This window comes from Enhydra lutris, unplaced genomic scaffold (assembly GCF_002288905.1).
Source record: "Enhydra lutris kenyoni isolate GAN:26980312 unplaced genomic scaffold, ASM228890v2 scaffoldscaffold73, whole genome shotgun sequence".
In the NCBI taxonomy this organism is placed as follows: domain Eukaryota; kingdom Metazoa; phylum Chordata; class Mammalia; order Carnivora; family Mustelidae; genus Enhydra; species Enhydra lutris.
In genome coordinates, this window is record NW_019154157.1 from 2,850,336 (window position 1) to 2,868,276 (window position 17,941).

The 17,941-nt window shown below is 55.2% G+C and overlaps 1 protein-coding gene across 1 annotated transcript; it reads left to right on the forward strand.

Moving 5' to 3' along the window:
• The first annotated feature begins 12,774 nt into the window (after window positions 1-12,774).
• Window positions 12,775-15,649, forward strand: LOC111160020 (oncostatin M). The gene is made up of 3 exons (XM_022522786.1): window positions 12,775-12,808; window positions 14,423-14,556; window positions 15,104-15,649. The coding sequence occupies exons 1-3, from the start codon at window positions 12,775-12,777 to the stop codon at window positions 15,647-15,649; spliced, it is 714 nt and encodes a 237-aa protein (XP_022378494.1).
• The last annotated feature ends 2,292 nt before the right edge of the window (window positions 15,650-17,941 follow it).

A 17,941-nucleotide genomic window follows, 5' to 3' on the forward strand; every position in this document is an offset into this window, starting at 1 on the left:
GAATAGCCCAGAAAGTACTGAACGTGGTTAGAGATTCTGAGATCCTTCTGTCTGGAGGTCCCCCAGCCTTCCCTGCCACCTTGGGTGTGACTGGGCTATTGTGAAACCCCTCAAGGAGGACCCAAAAGCACCCTTCTTCCAGGCTGCTGCCTGCTTGCCTTTGGACCATGCCTGAGTCATGGAGGTCCCTCACAGGAGTCCTTGTTGGCCAAGAGATCAATTAGTTCTTGTCACCAGGGCTTTCCTGGAGTAGTAGTGGGAGGGGGCCAGCCAGAGTGGGGACCTGGGTGCTAGAATGACAGGATGGGCATAGAGGCCACCTGCAAAGCACTCTGCCTTCGCAGGCTGCCTTCCTGGGCCAGAGGCTCAGCGCGTGGGCCCAGGTTTCCTGTCGTAGAGGGGGTGCCTCCTCACTCCGTAAGACCAGGATTCCACTGTGAGCCTGATGGGACCCTACAGATGTCCCGGGGGAGGTTATCAGGTACCCTCAGCCCAGACCCGCCCGCACTTACGAAGGGAAGAAGGGTGTGACTTCGGCGTATTCAGAGGTCACCGTGGCTCCCCAGAAAAGCCAGAATGGGGGCCAGTCCTCTGGCAGTGTGCCTGCCCTGCCCCTGGGAACCCAGGGGCTGCAGATCACAGGAACAGAGCGCAGCAAAGGCCAGCCCGGTGAGTGAGCGGTCAGGGACCCTAGGCCAGCCCCTTCCCCTCAGCCTCTGTTTCCTTATGTGTATCAAGATCTTGGAGGCAGGTCCTTCAGTACCCCTCTACTTCTTGGCGCTGGGAAGGGGTCATTGCTTTGTAGTTTGACTTTCAGGGGGAAGAGGGAGTTCTGGCTTCTCTCTGGAGGGCACAACTTGGACCCTGGCTCACAGGATGTCCTGGGCTAAGTGGGGGCTTTAGAACCAGAATCCTTGGGGCTCCCAACTCTGTAGGTAGAGAGCTCCTGGGCCCCATGTTCAGCTCTGGGGGGTTCTGTCCATCTGTCTGCTTGTGAGTCACTGCCTAATTTGGGTATTTCTGTTATCCTGGCTTTCCAGGTGCATCAGGCTTTGCCTAGTCTCTCAAACCAGGCCCTAATCTGGCATTGGTGCCAGGTGCTTCCCATAGGACTGGCCTGGGTAAGGGGGCTCCAGTGGTCTACTCTGACTTGGACCCAGGTCAGTGTGGAGGGGTTTTAGCTCCCTGGGCATTAGGGTCCTTGGGGGTCACTGGGTCAGCTTGGCCGTCAACAGGTTATAAATGGGGAGATCTGCTCTGGGATTGCCAGGGACCCCAGGACCCACCTGGGGTCAGAGCACAGGGCTTGGGAAGTGACTGGCGCACACTCCGCTGAAAGGGGGATGTGACCCTGGCCTCACACTTGTCTAATGCTGTGGGTGCCATCACACAGACAGGGCTTAAGCTGTCCCAGGCTGTGGCGGAGCCTCACAGAATCACCTTTTTGTCCCACCTGAGCCCCTGGACAGTTACAGAACAAAGGAAGTCTGTCTGGTTAGCCCAGGCCTGGAGTTAGGCTCAGCTTGGATCATTCATAACTAAGGTTGGGGGTGTTCACTGGCACATAGTCCATGTCCTTGTCCTTCCAACCCTGGGCACACTCATGCACCTGTCCACATCAGCACAGCCATTCCTGAGTGCAGGGGTCAAGGTCCCAGACTGCAGAGCCCAAGTGCCCATCCTCATAAAGATGGCAGCCCATGCCTGGGGAAGGCCCTGCCTACAGTCCCTTGGGGGAGTAGAAAGGTGCTTTCAGCCCTCCGACTGCCAGCCTAGTGTCTGGCATCTGCTGGGAGGATGTGAACCTGGGGTGGGGAGTGCTCTTAGGTGGGTGGGGATGGGAGATGAGGAAAGCTCAGGCAGGTACCCACAGTGGCTCATTTGACCCTCTCAGATTTTACCTGCCCATACAGGGCGAATGACCTTGTGAGTCCTCCTTGAAGTTATTTGAGCAGAAATTCAGGGTGGGGGCACCCTGAATCATCCTTGCCTCTGCCAGGTAGGGCTGTCTGGTTCCGTGCTCATTGCCAAGTCACCCCAAAGCTGGCTTCTTGGTCCTGTGTAGAAGGGAAAATAAACCCTTACCTTCTCAGATGTCCCACCTGGCGGGAAGGGACCAGGCAGGAGGGCAGCCCCCCTGCGGCTAGCTGACTGAGTACCAGGAGGCTGATGCCCCCAGCTGTGCTAGAGGTGGGAAAGGGATGTGCTCCATTCATTCGTGTATTCAAAGCACGTTCTCATTACCCACCCTGCCTTTGAGAGGAAACTGAGCACAGAGAGGAGAAGGTGCTTGCCCGAGGTCACAGAGCTGGGCATGGCAAAATGAGAATTCAAAAAGGTTAACATTGGGCATAGCCTGGGGAGGTTCCCTGGGGGAAGGGACACTTTAGCTGAACCCTGAGGGATGGGGATGGTTTTGCAAGCTCCCTCGCAATCCCAGCCGTCTGCGTCGGTGGCGGGGAGTGAATGTGTGGGCAGGCACGCGAGGCCTGGCCCTGGCTCCTTCCTGACCCCGGGCTGGGCCCAGTGGGTGTGTTGGGCAATGGCCATGGTTTGTCTCACTTTCCCAGGCAGAACCTGGTGCTGGTGTTCTGGAGCCAAGGATGCCGCAGACGGTGGTGCTCAGAGCTGCTTTCTCAGGGGGGATCCGTCATGATGCCAATGGGGATGCTCTCCAGGTGCCCGTGCTTGTAATCAGTGCTGACCTCTGAGTGCATCTCTGCAGATGGGCCTGTTTCAGCCAGAAAGTGTGTATGTCTGTCTGTCCACACATGAATCCATGTGTCCCAATGCGTCCTTGGGCCTCTGCGGCCCTACGTGCATCCGATTTTGTCCAAAATCAGCTGTGTGCCTGGCTGTGTTTCTGCACGCGTCCCAAGTGTGCATGGCCGGAGGCATCTGTGCCTGTTTGTGCACGTGTGGACACGTGCTGGTGCCAGTGTCTGTACGTCTGCTCCCGTCTGTGGCAGGGCAGTTTCTCTATGTCCGCGTGTACCAGGGCAGGCGTCCACATCTGGTGTTTTTGTGTTCACATGTGTGTCCGTATGTACCCTCCTGTCCACTTTCCTTCTCCGGGCCCACATCCTCCCAGGCCTTCCTGCCTCGCCCTAATCTCAGGACGCCCAGCTTCCTGCGGTCACCAGAGGACTTCTGGGCTGTGCTGGGTGTGCCCCAACTCTACCCCTCCACCTTCGCCCTCCGCCCCAGCTGCCTCAGCCTCCTCAGTCTCCCTCCTACCTCTCTGTCCACTCCTCCTCTGTCCCTCGTCCTCTGTCTGCAGCCTGAAGCAAGCCTGGCCTGACTTTCCGCCCCTCCATCTGGCCCCCCACGGGGACACACAGAAATCGACACCCAGCGCCCCCCTCCCCCGCCCGCCCACTATGAGCTTGAGCTTCCCACTCCTCTGTCCTCCACAGCCGGGCCCTCCACACTTCCCTGGGTCCTGATTCAGCCTTCAGTTGTCCTTACCTGTGCTTCCCCAGGCTTCCTGCTGGTCCCTGTCATCTGGCTGCGCAAGAAATCTTGGTGCGTCCCCTCCCGTCCCTATCACCAGCCTTGGGCAGACCCTTGCTCAGGAGGTCTGCCTTTGAGACCTCCTGGCTGCAGCAGCTCTTGAGCTGCTCTGTCGCTCTGCCATTGTGCCTTGCCCTTGACTTGTTCTCCCCTGCTGCTGGGAGCTTCTGTGTGGGGCGGTTGCCAGGCCCTGTCCTGAAGGGCATGCCCCGGCCTTTGAACTTGAGGTGAGCCTTCTCTAAGTCGACAAGCAAGAGCTCTGGGACAGGTCCTAACCAAGCAGTAACAGGAGGGGCTGTGGGAGGTCTCTGACTCTCTCCTGCCCCTTGGCTTTCCTGGAGTTGCCCTGTTTTTAAGCTCTGCCTTAAAAAAAAAGAAAGATTTAAATTGAGGTGAAAGTCACATAATACATAATTGACCATTTTCAAGTGATGAGGTCAGTGGCATTTAGCATATCCACAATGTTGTGCAACCACCACCTGTAACATTTTCGTCACCCCGAAAGGAAACCCCACACTCATCGCTAGTCCCTCCTCATTCCCCTTCCGACCAGCCCCCGGCCACGGCCAATCTGCATCCTATCTCTGTGGATTTCCCTGTTCTGGACATTTCACGTAGGCAGAATTAGATAATATGTGACTCTGGGCCTCTAGCTTGTTTGACTCAGCCTGGTGTTTTTGCGGTGCGTGTTTTATCAGTACTGCCAATTCCTTTTTCTGGCTAAATAAGTGGACATACCACTTTTTAACAATTCATGATCTGTTGGTGGACATTTGGGTTCCCACCTCGGGCTATTAATGTGGGGGCGCCCAACATTTGTGTTTTCTGCCATCTCCCACTTCTCTTCCTTCCTTACATGCGTGTTCTGTGGACAAGGTGAGCTGGCCCCAGCTGACCACTGTCCATCACCCATTGAATATCCACCAGTTGGCCTTTGTACAGAGCAAGCTTTGATGGCCTTTTCTCCCCTTGGAGCTGCAGGATGTATTTTCTTTTCTTTTTCTTTTTTTTTTTTTTTTTTTAAGATTTTGTTTATTTGGGAGGGAGAGAGAGAGAGCATGAGGTGGGGAGGGGCAGAGGGAGAAGCAGACTCCCGCTGAGCAGTGAAGCCTGGTGCGGGGCTCGATCCCAGGACCCTGAGATCATGACCTGAGCCAAAGGCAGACGCTTAACCGACTGAGCCACCCAGGTGCCCCTGTTTCTTTTTTTCTTATTAAGAAAAACACCCAGAGTTTCCTTGGCAGCTCTCCAAGAATAAGAAGGGGAAGAAGGCAGGTCTTCCACAACACCTGTCCAGGTCATTTCCTCCAGACACCCCTGCCAATGAGTCCCACCTCTGCGTCCTGGACTTCCCCTTGGGACCAGGGCTATCATTTGCGGACAGCCCCATGGGGACCCTGACTGGTCCCCTCCATCTTTCTCCAGTTGCTCTCTCTGTTGAGCAGAGTTTTGGGGCTTTTGCAGCAATTGGCAGCAAGAGAAGTCTCCAAGCCCGTCCCACTTCCCCTCTCCATCTCCTCCACCCCTCCTGCTTTCATCCTCATACTGGTGCAGGACAAAGGACTCCCCATGCAAGTGCCAGGAAACCAGCTCAACTAGCAGAAAATAGACTGACATCATCGTCCTGTGTCGCTGGGACCAGTGTGCGGTTGGTCCTGGCTTCAGGCGGAGACCAGGGGTTCAGGGAAGTTGCTTGGCCTCTCCGGCTGGACCGGCCATGTCCTCACCCACTTTATCAGACTGCACCCTACCCCCATGGAGCTGGGGAAAGTGGCTTTTCACAGCGCTAGACCTGTGACATTCCAGCTCCGAAGGCCTGGCCATGTAAGGGAGGCCTGTCTCCTGAGTCTGACGTCAGTCTTGGGGAAGGATTCTGACTGGTTCTGCTCAGGATGCAGGTGCAGCGCTGGACTCCAGGGTACCACGAGGGTCAGGCTGGGTTGGGCGCTCCCTCCTAAGCCTAGAGTAAGAAATGAGCAGGCTGACAAATGGTGGCTTTCCAGACCACATGCTGGATGTTGGCTAGTGTGTTTATTCACCCTTCAAGACCTGGATATAAAAAGGCATTCACAACAAATTCACTTACCTGGGAGCCTAGTCTTGCTGATCTACACCCCATGCCTAGCCTGGTGCCTGACACATATGATGAATTACTTAAATACAGGTTGAAGAAGGGCCTAAAAAGCCACCATCCTTCATCTGTCTTGGCAAAAGGCAGGATTATCCCCTCCAGTGTAGACTGGTCCCTTTCTATGAGGCTGTCAGGTGCTGCTTATGGAATTCATTCTGAAGTGAATTCTTTAAAGGAAGTAGGAGAAATGCCTTATGTTTTTCTTTTTCAGCTTGTTTTCCAGGGAAGTGTTGAAATCTGAAGTGGGTGAAGGAATATATTTTGAATTCACTTTAAAAAAATACCATAAAGGAAAAAGTCAGCATCTTTAAAAATCAAGGCTTCCTAAAAAAAAAAAAAAAAAAGAGAGAGAGAGAGAGAGATCATGTGCTTTGGTGTATTATGAGTGATATAATTCTGATTTCCTTGAGGAAAGGTGACCAAGAGAAGGCACGAGAAAGGCTCCAAGAGAACCTGTTCCTGCCCAGCAGCGAGGTGGACCTGCACTTCCGGAGGCCTGGCTGCAAGTGCACCGGATGTGAGAGGCACACATCTGGGTCCTGCAGCCTGGAAGCCATGGCTGACCTTTCCTGGGGCTTCTACAGATGCCCACATCTGTATGGCCGGGCGTTCATCCAGTCACTAAGGACTTATTGAGCACCTACTAAATTATATGGCCTATGCTGTGCTCTGGAGAGGCCATGAGGAGCCATGGAATTTGAGGGGGGTGGGTAGGGACCAGCCTGGGGTGAGAAAAGTTCCAGGAGGGCTTCCCTGGAGAGGTGAAGCTTGGCCTGGGTGACAGTTCATTCAGTAGGAGGAGATTCAGGCAGTGGGAACAGCATATGCAAAGGCCATGGGGTGAGAGCTCTGCTCCCCTGAGAGACTGAGGAAGGTGAGAGAAGGTGAGGGCTTAGAGAGGTATGGGTGAGGCTGGGGAGGTGAGCAGGGCCTGGTGGCTGTGGTAATGGCCTTGGCCTTACTGAACGTCAATGTGAAGCCAGGGGAGTGTTTTAAGCAAGAGGGTGGCACCAGGCTGTGTTCTACAAGCCCCCCAGAGGGGCTGTAATGGCAGTAAAGCCATTTTGTGGGTGGCCCCATTTCCTCCCTCCCTCTCCATTAGACTTCAGCCACACCTGCTCCTCTCTAAACTAGACTGGGACACCTGGGTGGCTCAGTCGTTAAGCGTCTGCCTTCAGCTCAGGTCATGATCCCAGGGTCCTGGGATCGAGCCCCACATCGGGCTCCTTGCTCAGCGGCGAATCTGCTTCTCCCTCTCCCTCTGTGATCTCTCTCACTCTCAAATAAACAAAACCTTAAAAACAAATGAATGAACTAGACCGAGGCAATCTTGCTTGGTGGGCAGCTCATGACGTTCCCTCCACATGGAACTTGTAGCATCTCTTTCCTCCATTTCTGCCAGTTAAACTGGCATTTTCTTTCCACACCTGTAGAAATACCAACCCTCTCCCCCAGTCACGCCCTGGCTGGCCCTTGACCAAGTGGATCTCCATCTTCCCACTGCAAAAGCCATATGTTTTCAAGCTTGTTGCACCATGGGGCTGCATGAGCTCTGGGCAAGCCACAGTATGAATGGCGTGCTGGCCAAGCGTGTGGGCCGAGGACAGCTGCCCACACGCCAACTTGCCTTTGCTCCCTCCTAGCTGTTGTGACCTCCCACCAACTGCCCCGTCTCTCGGGCCTCAGTTACCCCATCTATAGGGTGGAGACAAACGATCTCTGTGAGGAGGGCTGGGAGGGGTCACAGAGCCAGCCTGTAGTAGATGCTCAGAACTGGTCTCAGCACACAGAGTCATCTCTGATTATTACCGCTGGGCAAGCAGCACATGCCTGGGACACCTGGACATATTTGGCAGGAACGTGAAGTTTCAAAATAGGCGTTGTATGTTGTCATCATGAGAAAAGCCAGGACTCCATTGGACTTGCCGGTCCTTGTTTAATGGTTAAGGTGCTTTTACTTACAGTGACATCTCAGTGCTTAGAGCCACTAAGGGACCCCATGGGGCTCCAGAGGGTTCTAGGCCCTCTGTGTTCATCTCTCCTGTCCCCTCATCTGACAGAGAGGACCTTGGACTCAGAGAGGTGGTGAGGGGGAAGTTGTTCTTGGCCAATCGGAGAGAGGGTAGAGGGGCAGCGCTCTAATCTCCTGGTCATCTCCCCTCAGAGGGGGACACATCCCCCCAACCCCTTCACCGCAAACAGTAAGAGACTCCCGAACAGAAGATAGTTCCTTCTCTGCTGCACTTCCCTCAATAGGTATTCAGGCCTCTGGCAGGGCGCTCACTTACCCAATTTGGGGGAGCCACTGGGCACATGGGGGACATGGCTTCCCACACTATGGACACACCAGGTCCCAGAAGAACTCTGGCAGTTCTCAACCGAGGAGTCCTTCAGCTCAGGATGACCTCACCGGCCTCGTGGGGAGGGCGCTGGTAGATCCTTGCTCACTCCAGGGTTTATGTAATATTTTCTTTCCCAATCATCCTCAAAGCCAGCCTATGACATAAGCAGATGCGCGCCTTTGTCTGTCCGGGTGACTGGCTGGCTGGCGGGTATTTCTGGAGGACTAGCGATGCGCCGGGCATTGGCACGTGTTATTCACCGAGTTACGCTCCCCGTTCTCTTGAAGTAGTATTCGCCACTGCATTTTAAAAAATAAAGATACAAAATATTTATTACCAAATTTCTCACTTTAAGTGGGTAATTCACTGGGTTTTTGTCTCTTCAGACAACAGTGCCACCATCACCACAATTTAACTCAAAACCACTTCCATCACCCCCAAAGAAACCCCATGCCCATTAGCGATCACTCCTTGTCCTCAGACCCCTCCGGGCCCAGCAGCCACTCCTCTGCTTTCTGTCTCTATGAATTTACCTCTTCTAGACATTTCATTCAAATGGAATCGTACAACGTGTGGCCTTTTGTGACTGGTCTCTTTCACTTGGCGTCCTGCCTTTGAGGTTCATCCACAGTCTATCACGAATCGGGACCTCATTCCTTTCTGTGGCTCAGTAAGATGCTGTTGTATGGTTAGACCACAATTTTTAAAATCCATTTTCTGTTGATGGGCACTTGGGTTGCTTCCATTTCTTGGTTATTGTGAATAAAGGCTGCTATAAATATTTGTGTGCAAGTTCCTGTGTGAACACGTGTTTTCAATTCTCTTAGGTGCATACGGGGGTGTGGAACTCTCACGCATGGGGCATCTCTATGTTTGAGTGTTGGAAGGCCTGCTGGTCTTGAAAGCGGTTGTGCCATCTTGAATTCCCAGGAGCCGTATCCTAGGGTTCTGATTCTTCCCTGTCATCGCCAGCACTTGTTACTGTCTGTCTTTGATGACAGGCACCCCAGGGGACATGAAGAGGTATCTCACTGTGGTTTTCATTTTGCATTTTCCTCAGACCCATTCATTTTGCGTTTTCCTGATGGCTAACGATGTTGAGCAGCTTTTTATGGGTTTATTGGGCATTTGCCTGTTTTGAAGAAATAGCTATTTGTTTCTCCTTTGCCCATTTTGTTTTATTTTTATTTTCATTATGTTTCTAGAGATTTATTTATTTATTTTTGAGAGAGAGAGAGCGCGCACACCTGAGAGAGAGAGAGAGAGAGAGAGCGGGGAGGGGGGAGGGGCAGAGGAAGAGGGAGGGGGAAACATAAGCAAACTCTGGGTTGAGCACGGAGTTCGGTCTCAGGACCCTGAGATCATGACCTGAGCCAAAACCAAGAATTGGAGCCTTAACCAACTGCACCACCCAGGTGCCCCTGCTTTATTTTTTTTAAAGATTTATTTATTTATTTGAGAGAGAGAGCACGCCTGGCCAGAGGGAGAGGGAGAGAACCTCCAGCGGACTTCCTGATGAGCACGGAGCTCGAGCTCACCACTCTGCGATCACAGCCTGAGCCGAAACCAAGAGCCGATGCCCGACCCACCGAGCCACTCAGCTGCGCCCCCCTTGGCCCATTTTAAATTTGGGTTGTCTGCCTCTTGACTGTTACATTGTGCCCCTGCTGTCCACAGGGGAAACTGAGGCTCGGAAAGGGGATGTGACTGGGCTCATAAGCTCATAAGGAGATGGAGACTGGTAACTGGTAACTGGGTTGGTGTCTAGCTCCCACCCTAGCAGGTCACAGGTCACTGTCTCTCTTCCCAGATGAGTGGCCTCCAATTCTGACCCCCCCAGTCCACCCCAGGTCTGTTCTTGCACTTAGAGCAGTAGAGCCTCACAGGCAGAGGGTGGGCCGGAAAGACAGGGGAACAGCAGTTCTGAGGAAACAAGCCAGTCCTCTTTCCCCCTCCGAATCACGAGGACCCAGCTGACGTGGCCTGGGAAGAGGGGACAGCCCGGGCCTGTGGTCGGGGAGCCTATTTATACTGGCTGGGCCGTGTTGCAAGCCCTTCCTGCTGGGGAGAGGGACGTCACTGGGCGCTGACCTCACCAGAAATGCTGACGCATCTTCCCCTCATGCTTTGCTTGGTTGGCCAGCCGGGTCTCCTCACCTTGGGGCCACTGCCTGTCCTCCTGCACATCACTATCCCCTCCCACCAAGCTCCAGGCACTCCCCCATCGTCAGCACTCCCAGCAGCCCTCCAACCACGCCCTCCTCTTGCAAGCTGTCCTGGGCAGGGTTTTATCCCTTAAATTCTTGTCTTAGTGACCGACTCCCATAGTACCTCAGAATGTGGCTGTATTTGGAGATAGGGTCCTCAGAGAGGTAAGGCACAAGGAGGCCACGGGGGTGGGCGTGGCCCATCCATTATGGCTGCTGTCCTTCTAAGAAGAGGAGATTAGGACAGACACACAGACTAGGGGTCAACCATATGAGGAGACAGCAAGAAGGCGGGCGTCTAGGAGCCAAGAGAGAGGCTGCAGGATAACATCGACCCTACTGATCGCTCAGTCTCAGACTCCTAGCTCCGGGATGGCACCAACAACCATTTCTGTTGTTTCTCCCGTCTGTGCTATGTTGTCAGGGCAGCCCGAGCAGACCAATAGCTAACTCCTCCTTGCTGTCGGTGGCCGTTGCCCCTGGGGCCTGCACACCGCACCTCGCTTTCCTGCTCAGAGCGTGGTCTTTCAGACTTGAGAGCCCCCTTGTGAACACCACGTCCTCTTAACTGCTCCCACCCAGGGTGATGCAGAAAACAGGAAAGCAAAGGCCTGTGCCTTCCCCCCACCCCGAGTGCGAAGGGCCGTCCTCAGTAGCTGAGACAGCCGAGAAGCACTCCAGCCAGCTGTGGCTCTCCAGCCCGGAGCCAGGCCCTGAGTGTCTCAGTTTCCTTGTTCAAGAGATCCGAGGCATCCCTGCCCTGGTGCTCTCTCTCTTCCAGGGCTGTTGCTGGATGAGATCAGGGATGCGAAATGAAGAAGGATCCCAGCTTGGCATGGGCCCCAGGAAACGGTCCTGCGGGGGTGGGCACAGAGATGAGGAATTGAGCAGAAGCCACGTTCTCAGGAGGAGAATCCAGAACTGGTCCTTGGGGGCGGCGATGGTAGGTGTGGTGAGCGCCATGCTGGGGTGCCAGAGAGTGGACGGGAGGTGAGGAATAGCCTCCTGGGCATGGGGGTGAGGGGGAAGAGTCTGGTTTTGCCCACTATGGGATCCTCAGCGCTTGGGAGGGCTGGCTCAGAGTAGGGCCAAATAAAAGTTCGTCGAACAAATAAATGAGTAATGGTGAACGTGTCTGCAGAGGATAGAGCAGGTGGGAGCAGCCCTGGTGGTCAGGATGGCTGTCCAACCCACCCTCTCTCCTGCCACCTCAGCTCTCCCTGTCCAGGCTCCACAGGCCCCGTGCTTTCCCTAGCTGGCAGCTTCCAGGGGTCCTACCCTGGTTCTCTGGGCTCCTGAGGCCCTCCTCCCCACTGAGCTCCTGAGGGTGCAGGCCAAAGACCCTCTTCCAAGCCAGGGAGATATGCTGGGGCTGCCTCTCAGCCTCCTTGTCTGCCCTAGGCCAGGCCTCAGTTTACCCTAACACAGTAGCAGGTTGACTAGAGAGGCATGGTCTCCACAGTGCCTTTACTCTGACATCCACTGAGGTCTGCGAGAAGCGGAAGACTAACCAAAAATCACTATCTTTCAGAGAAAGTGAAACCTGGTCCCCAATCATCACCACGGTGACTCCCCCACCCTGGCTTCCCCTCTGAGCTCACAGCTTCCCCATCTCCTCCGCCCCCCACACTAGCCCTCAGCAGCGAGTACTTGGAATTAGACTTTCATCTTTCTTTTGTCCTTCAAAGGACTTTTGCCTTTTATGTCCATGATAGCGGCAGGGCTATGAGCCTGGCCCAGGAAATGCTTTTCGAATCCTCATTTTACAGGTGGGGCTGCTGAGGCCCAGAGACATTAAGTGACTTGCCTCTGGTCACACAGCATGTTGGCAGGCTTGAACCCTAATTTCCTATGTCTCATTTCCCCCCAGAATACCCCGTCTGTAGAGAAAGGTCCTGGCTCAGGCAAGGGGTCTGGGATAAGGAAGGCTAGTTGCGAGGGGGTTGCATGATGGGAAAGAGGAGATGGCTGGGAGCCCCGGTGGTCCTGGGGCCAGAACCACAATCTCGGGTCTGCCAGCCTGGGTCTGGCTCTGTGCCCAGAGCGTGGTGGTTTCTGTTCACAGATGTCCCAACAGTCCCAGCAAGAGGGCGGGAAGGGCACTCAAGAAGGAAGATGTCTCGCTACCCTCAGCGCCAAACCACAGTGACTTGTGAGGCTGTTGGCTCCTGGGCCAAGCCTGACCTGCAGCCCTCCAAGGACCCAGTGGTCACACTCTCCCCTCTTTCCTGGGCACAGCTCCCTACAGATAGCATGGACCCCCTTGCCCCCTGCTCACCCCAGGAAGGCTGAGGCTGCAGTTTGCATCATCTTTGGGAGAGAGCCTGATCTCGAAGAATCAATTCGAAGAAAACAGGAGGAGGAGGAGGCATGCCACCGCACACAGCGCCCATTGGCCGCCCGTGGAAACTTTGGTTTTTGGGGTTATGTTCCCAGAAGGCCTGCCCTCCCCCCCTCCCCACCCACCTCACGAGGTGTTGGCCAATCGCCCTGGCGGGCATAAAGTGGCTGCCAGCCCGCAAGGCTCCCAGCCAGGAGGTGTCACCCCCAGCAGGCGCCGGCCAGAGCTCGGGCACCCAGCATGCGGGCACAGCTTATGTGGAGGACGCTGCCCAGTAAGTACTTCCTTCCTCTCCACCAGCACCCCGCTTGCTCTGCCCATGGGTGCCAGCGTGGTGCAGGGGCACCTTCTGTCCATCGGGAGCTGGGAAGGCCGGGCGCCAGAAGGATGCTGAGAAGGGGAGAGAGCCAGGAGGTCAGGCAAAGAAAGTGGTCCACTGAGAACAGAGCATCTTCACAGGGTAAAGAAGGAGAATCCCTGGAAGACTTTTAAGGGGAGGTGATATAGAGGTGACTGTGGGAGCAAAAGAATAAGGGAAGGGGATAGATTGAGGGAGAAGCCAGGGAAGCAGGAGGGAGGTGAGTGACGTGCTGGGTGAGGAGGGATCTGCAGACGCTGAGCAGAAAAGCAGTGTGATGTCTGGAGGGTCAGTGAGGCTTCCTTGTTGCCCTGATCCACAGGGTCTGGGATGGAGAGACACAGTCCGCTAGGCACGGGGACCCTGGAGCCCACACAATCACACAGCACGCCTAGCCACACCCACAGGGTGACACGCACACAGAGCCACATAATGTCATTCAGAGCCCTCAATCTCACCGACCTGGGAGCCTCCACACGCAGTCCGGTGCCCCAGGGTGGACTGGGCACAACGCTTGTGTGTGGCCAGTTTGTTCCTCTCGCCTCATGCAGACCTGGACACACACCCATGAAGACACCCTAGTCCCACGTGCACGCAGCACTCACATGGATCCCCTCCCCGCCCCCCGCCCAAGCCCGGCTGCAGATACCTGGGGAGGTAGTGAGGAGCGCCCTATGGTCTTGGTGCCTGGGTGGCCAGCCCCCCAGCCGTCCCCGGCAGTGTCTTCCCCAAGGGGCTGAACGGTTCTTAGGAACGGAACATGGTGTCACTGCCTTCCGGGCCATTGCGCCACAGGCCCCTTCCGACCACATGGCTGCCGGTGCCTGGGGGTGGGGGTTGGGTGGGTGTGGGGAGGTCGCCAGCAGTAACTATGCTCAACCACCCCCAAGAGTCTGGCTGACAGCATCCCTGGTGGGCCTGACGGAAGTGGCCACTAATGAAGAGAAGAGGAAGGTGCACGAGGTCGAGGACAGTCCTGGCCTTGTGTGAACTGGGCAAGCCCTTCTCCCTCAGTGCCTTGATTTTCCTGTCAGTAGAATGGGGCTATGGTCTAGATGATCCCACACATTCTTTGCAGACAGAACCTTCGGTGGGAAAGGCAGCCTCTTCTGCTTGTACAGACAGAGCTCTAGGCACCGGGCTGCTCCCAGGCTGAGCCCGCCTGTGCAGAGGGCCAGGATCTGTGGCAGGGGAGCCCAGAATCTTGGCCCAGAGGTCTTGCAGAGAGCAGCCTCGCTTGGGCTGCCCTGTGTCAGATCCCGAGGCTGGCAAGATTGGCAGGCGCGGGAACTCCTCTCAAGGGCCTGCTTGGTGAAGCAGAACTATTGTTAGGGATGCTGGGCTGTGACTTGCCAGGGAGGTGGCGGTGGCCCCAGCAGGTGTGTACACAGTGCCCAGCCCCACCCTCGATGGCATGAAGCCTGAGCCGATGGGCTATGTCCTCTGAGGCCCTGGGGGTGTCCTCCCCTCTGAAAGCCACTGACCTCCTTCCCCAAATCAGGTGACATCTTCCCCCCTTCTCTGCCCCAGGTCTGGTCCTCGGACTTCTGTTCTTGAGCACGCCGGTCATGGGCAGCTGTCTGGACAAGGACCAAGAGCTGCTCAGGCAGCTCCAGAAGCAGGCGGACATCATGCAGCGAACCAGCATGCTCCTGAACCCCTATGTGAGCGCCTGGCCCCTGGTGGCATCTGAGTCTCAGAGGACAGCAGGCCTGGGGCATGAGTGAGCCTGGAGAGGATGAGGCCCAACTCCCATTCACGCAACCCCCACTCCAGATGGGGCCGGTGGGGAAACCAAGTCCCTGTGTTATTCCAGGGCCCCTTGGACCTCTCTGGGCCTGATTCTGAAACACCAAAGAGAGGAGAGATCTTTCCCAGCTTGTCCCATTCCTCAGGGGTAGCAGCAGGGACCCAGACAGAGTCCTGTCCTCCTGAAGCCTATGGTTACGCTCCCTGCATCACAGTTACCCCAACCAGCCCCCACCCCCAGCATCCTTCTGTCCCTGCTTGCAGACACTGGGGAGTCCTCACCCCTCTCTGGCCTCAGTTTCTTGATCTGTACAATGGGAGGATTGGATGGGATTGGGTGCATGAGGTCCAGCATTTCAAGGCAGACCAGAGCAGACCTGGGTGTGTGTGTGTGTGTGTGTGTGTGTGTGTGTGTGTGTTGGGGGCTTGAGCACTCACGTCCTGATTCTCTTTTCCCTCCAGATCCAAAGCCAAGGCCTAGACAAGGATGGACTGAAGGAGCACTGCCGGGAGCGCCCAGGGACCTTCCCCAGCAAAGAGGCCCTGCAGCGGCTCAGCAGGCAGGAATTCCTGCGGGCTCTCGACACCATGCTGGACCACGTTCTGCACAGACTGAAGGCCTTGCAGCGAGACATCCCCAAAGCCCAGGACCTGGAGACACTGAATAGGGCAAAGCAGAACATTCGCGGGTTCAAGAACAATATCCACTGCCTGGCCCAGCTGCTTCCAGGCTCATCAGAGACGACTGAGCCCGCTCCAATAGGCCCAGGGACATCTCCGTCGCCCACCCCCACCCCAGACACCTTCCAGCGCAGGCTCGAAGGCTGCAGGTTCCTGCACGGCTATCACCGCTTCATGCACTCCGTGGGGCAGGTGTTTCGAGAGTGGGCGGAGAGCCCGAGTCGGAGCCGGAGACACAGCCCCCGCCGGGGCCTGCGGAAGGGGACCCGCAGAGTGCCACTCTCCAGGAACAAGAGACTCCTGCCCAGGGTTCAGCTGCCCTGGTAGTCTTAGGGGACACCCCCGGCAGAGAAAGGATCCGTATGTACTCCCTAGGATGGCATCTCCCCCCAGGGCCTCCAAACCTGCTCCCCTCTGTTCCCCACCTCCCAGAAGTGCACTTTAAGGGTTGGGAGCCAGGCTCCGGGATGGGAGGGTAGGGTCAGGCTATTGAGCCCCCAGCCCTGAATTCGTCAGTCTTGGTGGGGTGGCTGGGTCAGGCCACGCGGGGCCAACTTTCCATTGATTCAGGGGTCTGATGACACAGGCTGACTCATGGCCAGACTGACTGCCCCCCCGCCGCTCTGCTCCCCAAGGCCTGCTGGCCCTTCCCTCTCATGACTTACAGAATCGTTGCCCCCAGACTTCCTCCTTTCCATGGCAGCATGGTTCTGAGGGGAAGGTTAGGGCCTGAGCTGGCCTCCGAAGGCTCATTGCCATTCTCAGGCCAGACACCTGGACATCTGGGTGACCTCACTTTAGGCAGCTGTGACAGATGCAGAGTGTCTTAGAAGGAGCACTGATCTGGGGGCGGGGGTGTCCAAGAACAGGGCTCAGTTCCCAGCTCAACCCCTAACTCACTGTGTGGCCTCAGGCAGGCCACTTTACCTCTCTGGACCTCAGTTTTATTTTTTGTGATTCAAGCGGTTGGTGTAAAGCCCTCTCCGCTTGATTCAATAACATAGAGCAAATATCCAATGCCTTGCAAATGGGCAGGGCCTGGAGTTCTCTATAGACCTACTGCCTGGAGGGCCTGGTTTTGGGTCCCGCCTGCTGGCTGCGCCCCCTGGTGGTGCATCATTAAAATTTCTCATGCTGAAACTGGTTCTGGAGGGATGCCCAGAAGGTGCTGGCCCAATTCTTTGGAGGGATATGACTAATTTATCGATTTTTATCAGTTTTTATCTGTTTACTATTTATAAGGCTTATTTATGATGTGTATTTAATGTTAATATTGTGCCAACATATATTTAAAAAACTTGCCTTTTTCTAAAGCCCTTGTGTCTCTCTGTTGTCTGGTGGGAAAGGATTTGGGGGAGCCTGGCCTTTTGGAGAGACAGGGGCTCTGACTGTGGGGTGTCTCAAACACAGACAGAGCATTTAGCCCCTCTGAACGTGACTCCCCTGAGATGCTAGGAGCTAGGGATATCGAGGTTTCGGAGCAAGAGGGAAAGGAGGAAGGCTGGAGCTGTGGGCCCCTGTGCGTGTCTGGCTGGGAGTCCATGTGCTGATGTGGTTTCCATGAAATAGACAAGATACTAACAGATCCTGCCTTAGACACGGCCTGTGACCTGCTCTGTCCTTGAACCTGCTTCTTGAGGGGCCCCAGGGGGTAGGAATTCCACCAGGCCACCAGAAAACTGGGCTCCCTCCTGATGCTCAGAGCTCCGCCTTTTCTTTAATCTTGAAATTTCTTAATGCATGAAAAGAACATTCCCTGAAACAGAACAAGTATTGACTTAATACTGAAGCACTATATAAAGGAGCCCCCTTCCCACTTAGTAAATAGGGATACAGTATAAACATCTGTGAAAGAAAGTGGACCCTTGAGGATTAAATGCAAACCCTAAAATTGTGCACAATAGGACATTGTGTACATGCCGATGAAAGCTAAGGCAGCAGCTACAAAGGAAGAGCTAATAGAAGTGGATGAACTTGACCTGGATCCATCCCTGGGCACCCCACCTCCTGGGACTGGGGGCCAAGATGGAACAGGACTTAACATCAGGGGTGGAGGAAAGCCTCATGCAGGTCTCTCTACAATAGATACGATCCACTTTGCAGATGAGAAGACTGAGACTTAGGGAGACTACAGGGAGGCCAGGCGTATGTTGAATTCAGGTCCTTTAGATGCAGGGCGGAGCAACTTCTGTTACACTCCAGCCTCTGTACTTGGCCAACAATGTCACTGAGTCCCTGAGGGCACAGAGCTCTCAGGCTGGGGGGCCGACAGGCAACAGACACGTAGAACCAACAGGACATTGCAGCGTGAGTTCAGCAAAAACCAACACAGGGTGATAGAACCGAGTGAGAGACCCAGGCAATAGGGGTGGTCAGTGTGGCATCTGGAGGAGGTGAAGCCTCTCCATCTACTCTGAAATCCAGAATGACACACTGGAGAAGGGGCGGGGCTTGCAGGTGGTGGGAACAGCTAAAGCAAAGGCTCCAAGCATTCAAGGATCAGCATAAAGTAAGTGGCGGGCATGGCTGATTTATCAAAACGGCCCAGAGAAGGGAAGTGTCTTACTCAAGATCACAGAGGGAACTCCCGTGCAGAACTCCACGCCTGGACTTGCAACC

Bases quoted from the DNA above. Each gene is read 5' to 3' on its own strand.
- LOC111160020 (XM_022522786.1), top strand. From the start codon at position 12,775: ATGCGGGCACAGCTTATGTGGAGGACGCTGCCCA. The intron at 12,809-14,422 runs GTAAGTACTTCC...TCTCTGCCCCAG, and splicing joins TATGTGGAGGACGCTGCCCA to GTCTGGTCCTCGGACTTCTG. The intron at 14,557-15,103 runs GTGAGCGCCTGG...TTTTCCCTCCAG, and splicing joins GCATGCTCCTGAACCCCTAT to ATCCAAAGCCAAGGCCTAGA.